This window comes from Schistocerca cancellata, chromosome 1 (genome assembly GCF_023864275.1).
Source record: "Schistocerca cancellata isolate TAMUIC-IGC-003103 chromosome 1, iqSchCanc2.1, whole genome shotgun sequence".
NCBI classification, from domain to species: domain Eukaryota; kingdom Metazoa; phylum Arthropoda; class Insecta; order Orthoptera; family Acrididae; genus Schistocerca; species Schistocerca cancellata.
The window spans coordinates 837,001,100-837,020,827 of NC_064626.1; the positions used below are offsets into that span (position 1 = coordinate 837,001,100).

General features: G+C 44.3%; 1 protein-coding gene across 1 annotated transcript in view; it reads right to left on the bottom strand.

The window, feature by feature from the left end:
- Positions 1 to 17,237, bottom strand: part of LOC126106768 (uncharacterized) — a 170,526-nt gene extending 153,289 nt beyond the window's left edge. Inside the window, exons 1-2 of the mRNA XM_049913183.1 lie at positions 17,233 to 17,237; positions 12,746 to 12,940 (exon numbers count right to left, since the gene is read on the bottom strand). Of these exons, the coding sequence (XP_049769140.1) occupies positions 12,746 to 12,940; positions 17,233 to 17,237 (200 nt within the window). The remainder of the gene's footprint in view (positions 1 to 12,745; positions 12,941 to 17,232) is intronic.
- Between the last annotated feature and the right edge of the window lie 2,491 nt (positions 17,238 to 19,728).

The window sequence follows — 19,728 nt, forward strand, 5'->3', positions numbered from 1 at the left end:
GTATTGTTCCATCGTTGTATTTGGTTTATCGGACGTCAGGTAGCTTCAGCAAGATTATCATTAGTCATTCGTTAGACTGCCACTAGTCTGAGTTACCATCTTGTGAAGTGAATGCAACTCTTGACTGCCTATCTCATCGCTCGGGGAAGTGTTTGTTGCCGGATCTTCTCAGAGGTCGAATCCTGGAGCACCATCTGTGGCCCCTTGGTTCATGTAGGACATGTGTGTTCTAAAAGGAGGTCTGATGGCCAGTAGTTCAGTGTAATGCTCGTTCAGTCCACGCCTTCTGCGGGTATAGTATGCCTAAGTAGCGTCAAGGAAGTTATGTACCGGTCATTGTGTTTTATTATTGTTGGGTTGGGTTGTTTGGAGGAAGAGACCAAACATGGAGGTCATCGGTCTCATCGGACTAGGGAAGGACGGGGAAGTAAGTCGGCCGTGCCCTTTCAGAGGAACCATCCCGGCATTTTCCTGGAGCGATTTAGGGAAATCACGGAAAACCTAAATCAGGATGGCCGGACGCAGGATTGAACCGTCGTCCTCCCGAATGGGAGTCCAGTGTGTTAACCACTGCGCCATCTCGTTCGGTTTTATTATTGTAGTATTTGTTACAATACCTCGTAATGCCTACATTAAAGATGATATATGTCTAGTTAATAGTTCTGGTCGCCTTCTGGAAAAAAATCTAGCAGTGTAGTGTTCAGTGCTTGTTAAGGGTTGTGTTACAAAGTTTACCATCATCTTATTTCACCCGTTTGATGAACAGTTGTTTTTTTTTTAAATTAACGTTTGCCATTGTATTTGCTGTTTTACAGCAGGTTTCTAAATATTTTATATTATTGCCGTTCCTGACATGTAAGGCCTTCATCCGTGATTGTTGTCGGTTGCCTTAAAATTATAATTTGGTATTTCTATTTTAGCAGTAAGCCTTAAAACCTTGTTTACTGCCATTCCTGGCGTCTGATGCCTACTGCTGTGTTTGTGGCGACTTGCCTTTAATATTTCATTACCTGTAATTTGTAAGTTGCAGCGAGTTTTAAACAATCCTTAATTTATTACCATTCCTGGCGTGTAAGGCCTTCTGTCCAGATCACAGTGGGTTGTTTTGAAACATTATCTGCTGTATCTGTATTAAAGGTGATTTGCTAAATTGTAACTAATTGAAAACGCTATTGTTTACACAGTTGTTTATTCCTTCATTAATAACGTGTGACATTTTTATTTATTGTTGAGTTTGGAATTACAGGGCTATTACAAATGATTGAAGCGGTTTCATAAATTCACTGTAGCTCGATTCATTGACATATGGTCACGACAGACTACAGATATGTAGAAAAACTTATAAAGTATTGTTCGGCTGAAGCCGCACTTCAGGTTTCTGCCGCCAGAGCGCTCGAGAGCGCAGTGAGACAAAATGGCGACAGGAGCCGAGAAAGCGTATGTCGTGCTTGAAATGCACTCACAGCAGTCAGTCATAACAGTGCAACGACACTTCAGGACGAAGTTCAACAAATATCCACCAACTGCTAACTCCATTCGGCGATGGTATGCGCAGTTTAAAGCTTCTGGATGCCTCTGTAAGGGGAAATAAACGGGTCGGCCTGCAGTGAGCGAAGAAACGGTTGAACACGTGTATCTGGACATGCTGGAAAATTGGCTCATGCCACAACTGGAGACCGACAGCGCCGACTTCATCTTTCAACAGGATGGTGCTCCACCGCACTTCCATCATGATGTTCCGCATTTGTTAAACAGGAGATTGGAAAACCGATGGATCGGTCGTGGTGGAGATCATGATCAGGCCTCCACGCTCTCCCGACTTAACCGCATGCGATTTCTTTCTGTGGGGTTATGTGAAAGATTCAGTGTTTAAACCTGCTCTACCAAGAAACGTGCCAGAACTGCGAGCTCGCATCAACGATGCTTTCGAACTCATTGATGGGGACATGCTGCGCCGAGTGTGGGAGGAACTTGATTATCAGCTTGATGTCTGCCGAATCACTAAAGGGGCACATATCGAACATTTGTGAACGCCTAAAAAAACTTTTTGAGTTTTTGTATGTGTGTGAAAAGCATTGTGAAAATATCTCAAATAATAAAGTTATTGTAGAGCTGTGAAATCGCTTCAATCATTTGTAATAACCCTGTACTGGTTTAAAATAAATCATGTATAACTAAAAAAGGCAACCAATAGTAACTGATTACTTCCCCGTCCACATTCGTAACCGAATCCTGCCTTCCTTGACTTCCAGGTTTCAGTGACAGGGACAGTAGTGGTTGTCATACAGTATTCATTAATTACCCAATATTGAAGGGCCACTTGCCTGGAACTCCTATTAGGGTTCGTCTCAATATCCTGTAGAACCTGGACCTCCAAATCTAGTGTACGCACAGACAGCCACCTTCCTGAACGTTCGCATGTCTGCAAGGACCCATGGTCACATAAATGCCGAAAAAGGACTTGAAATGTTGTGTGATGTAGTTGGCGTCTTTGAGGGTACTCGTTTTGGTATGGCCATACTGCCTCTCGACCGTTTCCATCTGCTTGGCTGTACACAAACACCACCTCGGCTTGTTCCCGTTATGAATACCGGGCCATTATGCTGCCTACATTACGATGCTTGCAGCATACAAGGAACGTGATTAGAGCAACTGTCATTCGCCACCTCCATCTATCATGGCAACTGTCTATTTCCGGATACACGTTCACAGGATTTTTTTCCCTCCATTTTCAGTATGGATCTTGTCCCTGCAGTTTGTCGGTTTTATTTGTGTATACACTTTATAGTCTGCGACTATTTGGAACAGCGGTTGATATGTGGAAAGCCGTATCCCCCCGCCCCCCCCCCCCCCCCCCAATTTGATAATCAGGCCCACTCATCAGTGAAGTGCTTCAGCCGCGTATGGCATGCCTAAAGAAACTTGTGGACTCTCTTCCACAACGAATTGAGGCCGTTAGCTTGATGTCTCCTGATATAGGGTGTTCATTTTAACTGAAGACATTGAAATATCTCGGAAACTACACATCGGGTCAAAAAAGTTATAATTCCAATTTGTTCGTATCGGAGGGAGACATCCAATGGTACCACATTCGACCACACACCCAACCCCGTGCATGGGTGTTGTAGAGGAATTTTGAAATCTTCAATGGGAATCCCTGTTTTTTTCATCGCAGATTACGATTATAAGGCGAAATCGACATACCTTTTGTCTAAAGCATTTTCTTCGCCACAGGTGGCGTTGTAATCGGAGGAACAGAAATGGGTACCAAAACATAATTTACTACATGCTTCTCAATGGCCCTTGAATATCCAATGGAATGTGGGACCCCATGTCAGTGCTGCGAGGACAGGACAGGCCAGTATTTCAGAATTAAATTTCTGTGTGCCGCACCGAGACTCCAGACTCTGCCAACTGAGATACTCAAGCAAGACTCACGACCAGTCCTCAGAGCTTTAATTCAGCCAGTATTTTGTCTCCTACTTTCCCAATTTCACAGGAGCTCTCCTGTGAACCTTGCAGAACTAACAATGGTTCAAATGGCTCTAAGTACTATGGGACTTAACATCTCAGGTCATCAGTCCCCTAGACTTAGAACTTGTTAAACCTAACTAACTTAAGGACATCACACACATCCATTCCCGAGGCAGGATTCGAACCTGCGACGGTAGCAGCAGAACTAGCACTCCTGAAGAAAGGATATTGCGGATACGTAGTTTAGCCACAGCCTGCGGCACGTTTCCAGAGTGAAATTTCCACTCTGCGGCGGAGTGTGCTTCAAATGGTTCAAAGGGCTCTGAGCACTATGGGACTTAAAATCTAAGGTCATCAGTCCCCTAGAACTTAGAACTACTTAAACGTAACTAACCTAAGGACACCACACACATCAACGCCCGAGGCAGGATTCGAACCTGCGACCGTAGCGGTGAGGCGGTTCCAGACTGAAGCGCCTAGAACGGCCGGCGCGGAGTGCGCGCTGATATGAAACTTTCTGGCAGATTAAAACTGTGTGCCGGACCGAGACTCGAACTCAGGACCTTTGCCTTTCGCTTTGTATTTATTCTGGGCGGACGTCTCATGACACCCCTTCAGGTTCGTCGTTGACTCATTCACTCAGATTTTTTTTTATTTTTTATTACAGAGGGCAGCTAACCCTCTGACCGAACACGCTGAGCTACCGTTCCGGCAAACATGTTGTAGGACAAGCTAATGAAATAGCTGTACTGCAGGTGGTCGCTCATGTCGGCACCAATGATGTGTGTCGCTATGGATCGGAGGAAATCCTCTCTGGCTTCCGGGGGCTATCTGATTTGGTGAAGACTGCCAGTCTCGCTAGCGGGATGAAAGCAGAGCTCACCATCTGCAGCATCGTCGACAGGACTGACTGCGGACCTTTGGTACAGAGCCGAGTGGAGGGTCTGAATCAGAGGCTGAGACGGTTCTGCGACCGTGTGGGCTGCAGATTCCTCGACTTGCGCCATAGGGTGGTGGGGTTTCGGGTTCCGCTGGATAGGTCAGGAGTCCACTACACGCAACAAGCGGCTACACGGGTAGCAGAGGTTGTGTGGCGTGGGCTGGGCGGTTTTTTAGGTTAGATGGCCTCGGGCAAGTACAGAAAGGGCAACAGCCTCAACGGGTGCGGGGCAAAGTCAGAACATGCGGGGACCAAGCAGCAACCGGTATTGTAATTGTAAACTGTCGAAGCTGCGTTGGTAAAGTACCGGAACTTCAAGCGCTGATAGAAAGCACTGAAGCTGAAATCGTTATAGGTACAGAAAGCTGGCTGAAGCCAGAGATAAATTCTGCCGAAATTTTTACATAGGTACAGACGGTGTTTAGAAAGGATAGATTGCATGCAACCGGTGGTGGAGTGTTCGTCGTTGTTAGTAGTAGTTTATCCTGTAGTGAAGTAGAAGTGGATAGTTCCTGTGAATTATTATGGGTGGAGGTTACACTCAACAACCGAGCTAGGTTAATAATTGGCTCCTTTTACCGACCCCCCGACTCAGCAGCATTAGTGGCAGAACAACTGAGAGAAAATTTGGAATACATTTCACATAAATTTTCTCAGCATGTTATAGTCTTAGGTGGAGATTTCAATTTACCAGATATAGACTGGGACACTCAGATGTTTAGGGCGGGTGGTAGGGACAGAGCATCGAGTGACATTATACTGAGTGCACATCCGAAAATTACCTCGAGCAATTAAACAGAGAACCGACTCGTGGAGATAACATCTTAGACCTACTGGTAACAAACAGACCCGAACTTTTCGACTCCGTAAGTGCAGAACAGGGAATCAGTGATCATAAGGCCGTTGCAGCATCCCTGAATATGGAAGTTAATAGGAATATAAAAAAAGGGAGGAAGGTTTATCTGTTTAGCAAGAGTAATAGAAGGCAGATTTCAGACTACGTAACAGATCAAAACGAAAATTTCTGTTCTGACACTGACAATGTTGAATGTTTATGGAAAAAGTTCAAGGCAATCGTAAAATGCGTTTTAGACAGGTACGTGCCGAGTAAAACTGTGAGGGACGGGAAAAACCCACCGTGGTACAACAACAAAGTTAGGAAACTACTGCGAAAGCAAAGAGAGCTTCACTGCAAGTTTAAACGCAGCCAAAACCTCTTAGACAAACAGAAGCTAAACGATGTCAAAGTTAGCGTAAGGAGGGCTATGCGTGAAGCGTTCAGTGAATTCGAAAGTACAATTCTATGTACCGACTTGACAGAAAATCCTAGGAAGTTCTGGTCTTACGTTAAATCAGTAAGTGGCTCGAAACAGCATATCCAGACACTCCGGGATGATGATGGCATTGAAACAGAGGATGACAAGCGTAAAGCTGAAATACTAAACACCTTTTTCCAAAGCTGTTTCACAGAGGAAGACCGCACTGCAGTTCCTTCTCTAAATCCTCGCACAAACGAAAAAATGGCTGACATCGAAATAAGTGTCCAAGGAATAGAAAAGCAACTGGAATCACTCAACAGAGGAAAGTCCACTGGACCTGACGGGATACCAATTCGATTCTACACAGAGTACGCGAAAGAACTTGCCCCCCTTCTAACAGCCGTGTACCGCAAGTCTCTAGAGGAACGGAAGGTTCCAAATGATTGGAAAAGAGCACAGGTAGTCCCAGTCTTCAAGAAGGGTCGTCGAGCAGATGCGCAAAACTATAGACCTATATCTCTGACGTCGATCTGTTGTAGAATTTTAGAACATGTTTTTTGCTCGAATATCATGTCGTTTTTGGAAACTCAGAATCTACTATGTAGGAATCAACATGGATTCCGGACACAGCGATCGTGTGAGACCCAACTCGCTTTATTTGTTCATGAGACCCAGAAAATATTAGATACAGGCTCCCAGGTAGATGCTATTTTTCTTGACTTCCGGAAGGCGTTCGATACAGTTCCGCACTGTCGCCTGATAAACAAAGTAAGAGCCTACGGAATATCAGACCAGCTGTGTGGCTGGATTGAAGAGTTTTTAGCAAACAGAACACAGCATGTTGTTATCAACGGAGAGACGTCTACAGACTTTAAAGTAACCTCTGGTGTGCCACAGGGGAGTGTTATGGGACCATTGCTTTTCACAATATATATAAATGACCTAGTAGATAGTGTCGGAAGTTCCATGCGGCTTTTCGCGGATGATGCTGTAGTATACAGAGAAGTTACAGCATTAGAAAATTGTAGCGAAATGCAGGAAGATCTGCAGCGGATAGGCACTTGGTGCAGGGAGTGGCAACTGACCCTTAACATAGACAAATGTAATGTATTGCGAATACATAGAAAGAAGGATCCTTTATTGTATGATTATATGATAGCGGAACAAACACTGGTAGCAGTTACTTCTGTAAAATATCTGGGAGTATGCGTGCGGAACGATTTGAAGTGGAATGATCATATAAAATTAATTGTTGGTAAGGCGGGTACCAGGTTGAGATTCATTGGGAGAGTCCTTAGAAAATGTAGTCCATCAACAAAGGAGGTGGCTTACAAAACACTCGTTCGACCTATACTTGAGTATTGCTCATCAGTGTGGGATCCGTACCAGATCGGGTTGACGGAGGAGATAGAGAAGATCCAAAGAAGAGCGGCGCGTTTCGTCACAGGGTTATTTGGTAACCGTGATAGCGTTACGGAGATGTTTAACAAACTCAAGTGGCAGACTCTGCAAGAGAGGCGCTCTGCATCGCGATGTAGCTTGCTCGCCAGGTTTCGAGAGGGTGCGTTTCTGGATGAGGTATCGAATATATTGCTTCCCCCTACTTATATCTCCCGAGGAGATCACGAATGTAAAATTAGAGAGATTAGAGCGCGCACAGAGGCCTTCAGACAGTCGTTCTTCCCGCGAACCATACGCGACTGGAACAGGAAAGGGAGGTAATGACAGTGGCACGTAAAGTGCCCTCCGCCACACACCGTTGGGTGGCTTGCGGAGTATAAATATAGATGTAGATGTAGATGTAGATGTAGATGTACTAGCGGCAGTGCACCGCAGCCCACAGATAAGCGTCCGTCAATTAGACCGCGATTCCGGTATGACCGTAGATAGTAATGTCACAATACTGCACTGTCATGAAGCTTTCGAAATGTGGTGCTACAGAAGAATGCTGAAGATTAGATGGGTAGATCACATAACTAATGATGAGGTATTGAATAGGATTGGAGAGAAGAGGAGTTTCTGGCACAACTTGACTAGAATAAGGGATCGGTTGGTAGGACACGTTCTGAAGCATCAAGGAATCGCCAATTTAGTATTGGAGGGCAGTGTGGAGGGTAAAAGTTGTAGAGGGAGACCAAGAGATGAATACACTAAGCAGATTCAGAAGGATGTAGGCTGCAGTACGTACTGGGAGGTGAAGAAGCTTGCACAGGATAGAGTAGCATGGAGAGCTGCATCAAACCAGTCTCAGGACTGAAGACCACAACAACAACAACTACATTGTCATATTATCCATACCACTTGTCACAGCATCAAGAACTTCATGGCGCCGATTTCCATAACCGGGTAGTTTTTATGAATGGGCACGTCAGCAAATGCAAACGACCCGCAAGTTCTTTGCCGAGATACTATTTTCCGATGAGTCTACATACACAAACCATGATAGCGTTAACCGGAGTAACATACATTACATGTGTGTAGACAATCCGCACTGGTTACGCCAAGTTGACCATCAACGTCCTTGATCGGTTAACGTACGGTGTGACATCATGGGGAACCAACTCACTGGGCCGTATTTAATCTTTGGCATGTTGAATAGACACAAATATCAAACACTTTTGGAAAAGGGACTACCGATACTACAGCAGGATGTTGACGCAAACGTTCGACAACGTACCTGGTTTCATCATGACGGTTGCTCAAATCATTACACAATTGAGCCACGGGAGGTATTAGACCGTGTTTACACTGATAGGTGGTTCGACAAAGGTGGCCCTATTAATTGGGACGTTAGGTCACCGGATATGAAGTCGTCGGATTTCTTTCTGGGGGGATATTTAAAAGATAAGGTGCACCAGCAAGTGCCAACAGGCCGTGAAGACATGGTCGATCGCTTCAGAAACGCCTGCGCTGACATTTCGCAGATATGCTTCTATCGTGTGTACGATCATTTGAAAAGCGGATCACTAAGTGTTCTGAAGTTGGCGGTACTGCATTTGAACCTTAGTGTAATTGGGAAAGTAGAGTAGCTTTCGGCTCTAGCCATGGCCACTGTGGCGCGTCGAGTAGTTCCCTGTTCGATATGTCGGAGGAATGTAACGTCACGAATGGGGTTTCCAATTAGAAATACTGGCCTGTTCTACCTTCACAGCATGGAGGTGGGGTCCCACGCGCCATTGGATGTTCAGGGGCCATTGAGCAGCATGTCGTAAATTATGATTGTGCAGAAATTCTATTCCTCCGATTACAGCACCGTCTGTGGCGAAACGAAGAAAATGTTGAAGACAAAACGTATGTAAATTTTGCCGCAGAATCGTAATCTGCAATAAGAAGCGGGGGTTCGCATTGAAGATTTCAAATTTGGGCCCCTCCCCTCTCCACGCACCCACGGGGTAGGGTGGTAGGTCGAGTGTGGTATCAGTGGATGTCCCTCTCCGAGACAAATGAATTGGAATTATAACTTTTTTGATCCGATCCGATAGATAGTTTTCGAGATGTTTCAGTGTTTTCAGTTAAAATGTTACACTGCGTTAGCGTGATGTCTCCTGGTTGACTGTATGTGATATAAATGTAAAAGAATAAGAGGGCTGGTAGAGTGGTTCATAACAAGCACATAGCAGTCCATTTTACATCTATTGGCGTACGGCGCTAGGTGGCATTGGACAACGTCGCGAGAAGCCAAGATGGTAGGCACACAATATGTCATTCTGAGCGTCATGGTAGCAAGTCTGGTGGGCGGGGTGAATTTTGTAACTTTTATTTGAAAACAGTTACAAAAACTACTCGAAATTACTCTCTCCTGCTTGAATGCACGCACTCTTTCAGACACTCCTGAGAAAGTGGAAATTGCATCGGAGACTGCCATAATGCGTGCTATCTGCTCTTCATCAGTTTCAATGGGTGTTTCAAAGACAACAGATTTCAGTTTATCCCAGAAGAAAAATCAGTGGGCGTCAAGTCGGTCACTAAAGGTTTCATCCAAATGTATTTGGACTCCATGTGTGAAATGTGTAGGTGCACCATCGTGTTGGTACCACACTCGCTGTCGCACATTGAGCAGAATATGTTCCGGCTACTCTGGCAAAGTTTCTCTCAAAAAAGGATAAGTATTCGTTTGCGTTCAGTCACCAGGGGAACATTTATGGACCGATCAGATTATCGCCGACCAAACCAGCCCAAATGTTGACAGCTAAGCGATCTTCGTGACCATGAAGAAAGGCAGGCTGCGGATTTTCTCTTTCCCAAACATGTTGATTGTGGCTGTTGAACATACCCTTCCCTGTAAAGGACAGCTCATCTGTAAAAAGGACACAGTCCAGGAAGTTCAGTTGAAGGCACATCTATGTAAAAAAAAAAAAAAAAATTCTGTTTCACGTGGAAAACCGTCTAAGCTAAGGGCGCGGACCGTCTGAAGGTGGTAGGGGTGCAAATCATTTTCATACCACACACGCCAAATTGTGGAGTGCCTTACACCCATTTACCGCGCAACACGCCGCTAGCTTTTCGAGGGTGTGTTTTCCAGCAGTAGTAACGCCTTCTAGTCAAGCCCTGGTGTACGTACTGTGCGTTGACGAATGCGTCCGTCACGCTTCGCACCTGGAACACAAAATGAATACACCGGGTTTCGAAGTAGTCCTTAATTGCACGTGTGCCATTGCGAGACTGTGATAGTGAAAAACGTATCTGAAACGAACCTGTCTCTCGTAGGAACCTGTGAATGGCAGTAAATGGCGTGGATCTGGCACTCGAAGACTCGGAAACCGCCGAACGTACAAACGTTGGACAGCGTGAGCATTTCCATCCGCCGCCCCGTAAACACAGGGCATTTGTGCCCTTTCCTCCCAAGAATAGCGCTCCATTTCCTGTCCGCTCCACACAATAGCAACCACAACAGTGTCCCCGTTTGAGGACACACTGACGCGTGGCGAACCAGTCTTCGCAGTGTGTACGGGTACTGCTCTCTATGCAACAGGTATTAAACAGACATTTGCACAGCTGAAAGCAACGCCTTCTCGTCCCAGTAAGAGGCGGACAACCTGTAGTGTTATCCCACCTGGAATATTCGCAACTACGTCGACATAGCGTTTGGAAACAAAAGGTAATGAAACTTCAGTCCGAAATCTCTTTTTACCTTGATATCACAAATACACTGAAATTGTTGCCGTGCAGGCCTGCTTCCATGACGGCTCGGATGGCGTGTTGAGTGTCAACCAACCCTCATTGGGCCGCGAGACGCTTTTCAACGGCGGCTGGCGCCGTACGCTAAGGGATGCGGACATGTGTTACTACATCTACATCTACATCTATACTCCGCGAGCCACCTTACGGTGTGTGGCGGAGGGTACTTATTGTACCACTATCTGATCCCCCCTTCCCTGTTCCATTCACGAATTGTGCGTGGGAAGAACGACTGCTTGTAAGTCTCCGTATTTGCTCTAATATGTGTTACTATGTGAAATATACTTGTTATTGTTACTACCTACTCTACAAGGCTTCACATTTTCTACATTTATTTCAGAGAGAGAGAGAGAGAGAGAGAGAGAGAGAGAGAGAGAGAGAGAGAGAGAGATAGAAATAGATTCACCACCAAGAGACAGGAAACATCACGCTAACACAGTGTAATATCGTCTATAGCCCTGATAATGACCTCAGTTCGCTGAGGAAGGGAGCCCACAAGATTCTATAGGTGTGCCATATGAAACTGAAGTCACTCTTTGATAATTAGATCTCATACTACAGTCAAATTACTGGGATGTGTTTCACCACATTTCACCTGCTGTTCCAAGTAGACCCAGACATTTACTATCGGACTAAGACCGGGTGATTTAGCGGGTTAGTCGAGATGCAGCTGTTGTCATCTTGGAAGACATGAGAGTCCACGTCATACTCATTTCGTAGATGTAGAAGGAAACGACCAACTCGGTAACCGAGAATGGTGGAATAAACATCCTGGTCTATGTTCAATGAGTGGACACAAGTCACTGTAACATATCTGACAATCTTTGACGTAGTATATTCAGCCTTTGCAACTGCAATCAACATTGACGCGAAAGAGAACAACACTTTAGGGTACGCTCAGTTGCTGGTGTTGCTCGTTGCTAGATGGCTGCCGGTGCCGTGATGGTTTACTTTATTAGGGTTAAGTCACATTGGGCAGTACTGTTGTTTCAACTGCTAGGTTTTAAGTGTTTTACAGCATTTGATGCGTAACTGCATGTCAAAAGTGCTAGGTAGCTTGGTGGCCTGTGTTCAGGCCCTTCAACTACAGCGTGAAAATGGCACAGTAGACTGAATTGGCCAATAATGGAAAATCCCTTATAATTACAATTAAAGGAGGAAAATGTCTTTTCAGAAGCAGATCTGTACACAGGCATTCTGCTGTATCTCTGGGTAACTTGGATGGGATGACACATCACAAGAAAAACTAGACACAACAGAAATATTTACGAACTGCCAAGATGTCTCTTGTTCACTGCAAACTCTATAAATCCTTTACAGTAGTAGCACTCTTAGGAGGAAAACGTGGCGCAACATTTTAACATACTAATGAAATGTACATAATACACATTTATGCATTTTTGGTTGTGACATTGTAAAATGCTAATAATCCAGGACACTTGGATCCAATAGAGCTCCGTAAAATAGAAATGGTAACGTTATTTTATCCATGTTGGATCTTGAGAACTCCACGGCTGATAATGATAGTGATGACGCAATCAGCCACGAATATGTTTTGAGTCTTTTATTTTACTGCCATAACCGGTTTCGGGATACCATACCCATCTTCATATGGTTAACATTTTTTGTTACATAGATGTTTTGGTTAACGGCATGTCGTCTGCTCCACACACCCACAAGAATATTTTAGCATTTAGTGCCACTTTATCAGTTGTTTCATTAATAAAAATACGCTTAAGCGCTTGCTAAATAATGGTGTTCACTTACATACATTCCAGGATATCGCGGCTTGTTTTGTTGTGGTCCACTTGAAATGAAATTGACGGGAAGCCTGAGCTGTGCTTTGCGTACGAGACACAAGAGCGAATACATATCCGGGCATGGGGCCACTTACCGTTTGGTGTACGCAGTGAGCCTGGACTTGTTCCTCCTCTCGCAGATGGTCACGGCCGGGAAAACTGTGTCCCAGTCGAGGTAGGCGGTGTCCACGGCGAACTTGGTGGGCTGCTGCAGGTAGGCGTTGTAGGCGGAGCTCATCAAGAAGCCGGCGCCCACCCACGACAGGCCGACCAGCGCCGCCCACAGCACTCTGTTTTGTGTGCAAAAACAATGTTTATAGCTGAATTACACTTATTAACGTAAATCTCGAAGTTAAATATCTTGATTTCATTTTATGTTCATTCGAACTTGTTAATATATGTCTCATGAAAATTTAATGTAATAGTTGTAAAGAGACCTTTCTGAAAGTGCGCATACGCAGTATAATGAAGTTGCAGAAGCCGTATAGGAGAGGCACTGGTAGAACTGAAGCTGTACTGGTGCTTTGTGAGTCGTTGCTGGATAGCGTGGTGTGCTCAGTCGAAGTACCGAGCGGTTATAATTAGACTTCCCCTATTTGACACGTTATAATTCCGAAACTAATTACCGTGCGAGTACCAAACTTGGTAGCACTAATGCCAAGGACATGAGGAAGAAAAACAATGCAGAATCAATTCAATTAAAACACTTTTAATGTGCTGCTACGGCACCATTACATACCGGAACCATTACTGCTACAAAAGGGGCTCAATATGTCGCCCATCAGTGTCCAGTAGAGTCTGAAAGCTCAGGATTGCATTTTGCACAGCAGAACGAAGCATGTCCGTAGGTATGCTGGCTATCTCTCTTGATACACTGCGCTTCAGATCAGCACATGAGCCGGCCACGGTGAGCGAGCGGTTCTAGGCGCTACAGTCTGGAACCGCGCGGCCGCTACGGCCACAGGTTCGAATCTTGCCTCGGGCATGGATGTGTGTGATGTCCTTAGGTTAGTTAGGTTTAAGTAGTTCTAAGTTCTAGGGCACTGATGACCTTAGAAGTTAAGTCCCATAGTGCTCAGAGCCATTTGAACCATCAGCACATGAGTGAGTGTTCCCCTGATAAACTCTGTCCTTCAGGTAGCCTTACAACCAGAAATCACAGGGAGTGGGATCAGGTGATCGTACAAACCACGCATTTGGAAACAATCGGGTGATAATTCGATCGATTCCAAATGTGATTTCGGAGAAGCAGATGAACTTCACGAGCGATATGCGGTGGGGCCCCATCTTGTATGAAAACCGTTCAATGCGTCTCTCTCCTGTAGGGGTTGGGGGTATGACGTGCTGCCGTAGCATATCGCAGTAATGCTGGCCAGCCACACTGCACGTCTTGGTCCTTGAGCGCCAACCTGTTCAGAAAAGAATGAGCCAATGATGAACGTAGACGTGAAGCCACGCCATACTGTGACACATTGACCATACAGAGGAACTTCGTGCACATTGACTGGAGGTGAAGATCCCCACACCCGCCAATTCTGTATGTTCACTTCGCCCGTTAGACAAAAATGAGCTTCGTCTGTCCATAGGATGGTCCAGGGTCAGCCCTCGTCAACTTCAATCCTTGCGAGAAAGTGGAAATGGCTGGTTCAGATGGCTCTGAGCAGTGGTCATCAGTCCCCTAAAACTTAGAACTACTTAAACCTAACTAACCTAAGGACATCACACACATCCATGCCCGAGGCAGGATTCAAACCTGCGACCGTAGCAGTCGCGTGGTTTCGGACTGAGCGCCTAGAACCGCTAGACCACTGCGGCCGGCGAGAAAGTGGAGAGCGAAGTCAACACGTCGATTTGCGTCCTGTAGTGTAAGCTGATGTGCGATGTGGATCTTGTATGGGTGCCATTTGAGAATGGTTTGAAACACCTTCCGTGCAGTGGACTACGGGATGTTCAACTGTCGTGACACAGTACGCACGCCCCTGACAATCGGGAACTGTGCGCAGCGTTGTCTACCATACCAACAGTGATTTCATCAACCACTTGTGGTGCAACCGATTGTCAGCCTCTTCCCGGAGCGATGCCCAGTTCTCCCGTTGATTCCAACTTCTTCATCATGCTCCGCATAGCAGGTGGAGAAGGAGGACCCTTTCGTAATCCTTTCAGCCGGTGATAATCTCGAAGTGCACCTGCAGCATTACTGTTGTTTTGATAATACAGCTTCGCCAACAATGCCCTGCTCCTTTTCTCCAAGCTTATGTTGGCACTTCAACAAATGTGAGACTATGAATCACGATGACTGATCGGAACTGGACGGCGGCGCTGTGACGCGTGGAAATCATGCACCCCATACTCTGGATATTAACGCTACCAAGTTATATATACTAGGTTATTAATTTCCGTGTTATAACGTGTTAAAAAAGGAAAGTTTAATTATAGCCATTCGGTATTTCGACCAAAATGCAACAGTCTTCTACGGAGAAGCTGTCTGACACACCGTTTAAATAAGCCCGTTAAATGTTATAAATACTCTTGCTGTATATTTCCCTAGGACTTAGGCGGGTTAAAGATGATATCTTGTCTCGCGATAGAACACAGTTATGGGTCATGTAATATGAGACTCCATGGTGTTCAGCAGCTACAGTGGTAGCGCATGGTCACCACAAGAGCCTACAAGGCCAGGCTAAAGGTCGGCATACCAAGGGACGCCGATCGATGTGTTTCCAGCGCTCACCGTCAACGCTAACAATGTCATAGACTAGTGAATGTAAATAAACAGCAATAAAGGGTTTTCTGTATCCATGAGCTGACTTCTCTGCTGTATCCGCACCCATCTTTGGTGGAGGATCAGCGCCCGCACCTAGCCGTCCTACACACCGAGTTATGAGGGCTATTCGGAAAGTAAAGAACCGAAATGGAAACCACAGTGAAAATGAAAACTGTTTTATTTGCAACAGTTAGCTACAGCTTCCAGTTACCTATCTCCAGAGTCGCCGATCCGACTTAAACGTTTGTAGTAGCGTCGTACCAACTTTCTAATACCCTTGTTATAGAAGGCAGCCGCCAGTGCTTTCTGCCAATTCTCTACGCTGGCCTACAGCTCGTTGTCTGTGCCAAAATGTTTTCTTCATAGCCAGCGGTTCATGTGAGCAAGATGAAACTAAGAAGGAGACAATTACGGGCTGTATTGTGGATAATCAAACATTTCCAATTGAAAACGATGCAGGAGCATCTTCATTCCCCCTGCAAAATGCGGCTGAGAATTGTCTTGAAGAAGAATACGCACGACAATTATGTAATGTTGGCTGCATAGCTTCAGGGGAAAATTCTCACCAGGCCCTCGTACTTGGCGGGAGACACTATTGTTCTAGGTATCTTTACGTTCCCCCTGTGTGTTCAGAACTAAGAAGAAAGACGTAACCCGATCGAAGGGCCTACTAGAGACACTGCCCAACACACCTATGTAAAACGTCATCGGATTTTCACTGTAGTTTCCATTTCGCGACCGATCGTTCCTTACTTTCCGAATAACCCTCGTATAATAGAAGTCACTCTGCAGTATGAACCAGTTTGTTATTCATTCATTTGGTTTTCGTAGTAGTAATGGGTACGACTATCACAGATTTGGTATTCTACTTGGTGAACCTGAACTCCACCAACCAAATTTCAGAGGTCATTCAGGGATAATTTATGGGTATTTTTGTGTGAGGGACCTGTGATCTGCTGTGACTCGATTTGGAAAGAGAACGTAATTATGATTTACTCACTTCGTTAGTTCAGTTAAATTTATTTCTGTGAAAATAGCTTTAGAATAGTGAAAAAGGCTGTAATATGCAAGCACAAAATGTACAACTGCAGAGTAATGTAAAAACCACTAGATACAAAAGTACAATGATGTGGTTTGCCGTCACTGTATGGACGGCTTAGCGTAGCGTCGTCGCTTCACTTTCCCATTTCATTCAGTGAATCCATACAAGAGGTACATATCGGCCAGTTCTTCAGTGGTAAACATAACCATACTGCTGTTAACGTACAACTAACTCTGCTGGAACAACTGACTTGAGATAGGACCGAGCAGTACTGAACGCAAGCTTGGAGGTGAAGAGTAAATTGTTGCCAGCGGCATGTACCGCGAGCTAAGTGGAACATGACAGTTCACAAACAGTACACACAGTGAATACTATCGAAATTTGAACGGATGTTCAGATATTTCCAGAGCATGGTGGTTAGAAATCAAACGAAACATACAGGAGGCAACGAGTCCCTTCTCCCAAAATACTCATAAAATATACCTGAATAACCCCCGAAACTCTGTCAGTGGAGTTCGGGTTCACCGAGTATATGTTCAACGGAAAACGTGCAGTCCATATGAGGGTTTTTTCACCTAACCAACATTCGCAACACATTAAAATACTTCAGCATAACTGTTGAGCTAAAATTAGACATGGCGTGACCAACGTCTTAAAATTAAATACTTTGTAGCCTGGTATCTGATTTCTACATGGTTGTCTAAGTATTTTGTAATCGAGGTATCGTCCACTCCAAGCATTTTTTGATAACACAAAGTCCACCTTCAGTCACATACGTCATCGCTGCGTCAAAGATAATGGTGGTTCTGCACGAGAGCATTCATTACAATAAACTAAAACTCTACAAGTTCTCGCCTCTCGCTCCTTTCTCCTATCAACGCTTTTCCAATATTTCTGTTGACTTACTTGTTTTCGGGACTAACAGATTTTCGGCGATCTTCATATATTTTATTAATTTCACAATTTTCTTATTGTCTGTTTCCTCATTATCAGTATGTGGCACGGGGTGTACATGTGTATAATGTTGGCTAAGAGTCGGCTACATTTCAGCTCTAAGTAACATAAATCGGTCTGTAGTTTGGCCATAACACGAGGTGGCGCAGTTGTTAAATACACAGGGCTTGCCTTTAGCATGAGATAGGTTCATATTCCAATTTGGATATTTAGACTTAGGTTTCCCCTGGCCTCCAGCTACAGCCATTCGTCTGGACATCAATAAGTCAGCTGTGACCGATACCAAGCCACCTCCACTAGTTGCTAGAGACTCGAGGCATGTATGTGGACTTGCTTTTGGACTACATTCACCTCTTTCTTTGTGGCCACAGTCAACGGCCTGGTCTGCTCTTGCATTCTTGTACTAGGGCAGAGAAATATGTTAAGGGATTTTGCAGTTGCATTCTCATATTGTGATTCACGTTCAGTTCATAGAGTGTCATTGCAGCGAACGTAACACAGATCTCATAAACTTCACTTAGGCATAGTTAATTATTCATATCCTTGACGTAACTGCTATGTGAAATAGAATTCATACATTATTGCAATAAAAGTAAGGAGTTAGCAATAATTTTACGAGATCGCTTTGTGTGAATCTTTCATCAGTGTACTTTACGGGTTTTATCTGAAATTTAAGTGTTCTCAATGATCGTGGTTATTTCTGAGAGGGAACCGAGAATTGTGTACAGTTCAAGTTTCAATTTCATCTTTATGTAGACACCTGGCTTCACAAGCCTTGTTCTAATAATTTAGTCAACTTTTCCTTAATTATATCAATAAAATTATACATTGTCTTGTATCCTATTATATATCAATATATCAATTACCTTTTTTTAGACATATACACTGATGAGCCAAAACATGATTACCACCTCTGGCGTTTCTACATTGCATAGGTTCGACAAGTCCTTCCTGGAGGCAGGTCACGAAATTCCCTTAAAATATGGGTCGGTGATTTGTGTGGGAAGAGCGTTCCAGATTGTAACGCTGGCTTTGTTTCGAACGGTGTGGATTTTTTTCAAAGATTTTTGAAGTTAGAAGTAAAATGTTCACCAAACAAGACCGCATCACACTGACGACAGCAAGAGAATACTAAAGTAATGAAAGCCTGCTTCGTCTAATCACTTCAGTAGCTAAAATATCTATTATCTTCATATAAATGACTGATCAGACCCAGGAGTCGTTGTTGTAGGGCGGAAACGTTTGGTGACGCAAGACCTCGTTAATGTTCAGTTTCAATGCAACGAAATGGTTTGCACGATAGTAACAATTATAATAGTACGTCGAATAAACGATCGCGCGCCATTGCTTCACGAAACTAATCACTTTCAACAAATTTCGCAGGCTGACAGATTAACAGAAGCTTTATATATTATTAGTAAAGAGGATCAATCAAATTACTAGACAGTAAAAACATCGGTAAGGATATTTCCGGAGGTAAAATAGTCCCCCATTCAGATCTCCGGGCGGGGACTACTCAAGAGGATGTCGTTATCAGGAGAAAGAAAACTGACGTTCTACGGATCGGAGCGTGGAATGTCAGATCCCTTAATCGGGCAGGTAGGTTAGAAAATTTAAAAAGGGAAATGGATAGGTTAAAGTTAGATATAGGGGGAACTAGTGATGTTCGGTGGCAGGAGGAATAAGACTTCTGGTCAGGTGACTACAGGGTTATAAACACAAAATCAAATAGGGGTAATGGAGGAGTAGGTTTAATACTGAATAGGAAAATAGGAATGCGGGTAAGCTACTACAAACAGCATAGTGAACGCATTATTGTGGCCAAGATAGATACGAAGCCCACACCTACTACAGTAGTACAAGTTTATATGCCGACTAGCTCTGCAGATGACGAAGAAATTGAAGAAATGTATGATGAAATAAAAGAAATTATTCAGATAGTGAAGGGAGATGAAAATTTAATAGTCATGGGTGACTGGAATTCGAGTGTAGGAAAAGGGAGAGAAGGAAACGTAGTAGGTGAATATGGATTGGGGCTAAGAAATGAAAGAGGAAGCCGCCTCGTAGAATTTTGCACAGAGCACAACTTAATCATAGCTAACACTTGGTTTAAGAATCATGAAAGAAGGTTGTATACATGGAAGAACCCTGGAGATACTAAAAGGTATCAGATAGATTATATAATGGTAAGACAGAGATTTAGGAACCAGGTTTTAAATTGTAAGACATTTCCAGGGGCAGATGTGGACTCTGACCATAATCTACTGGTTATGACCTGTAGATTAAAACTGAAGAAAGTGCAAAAAAGTGGGAATTTA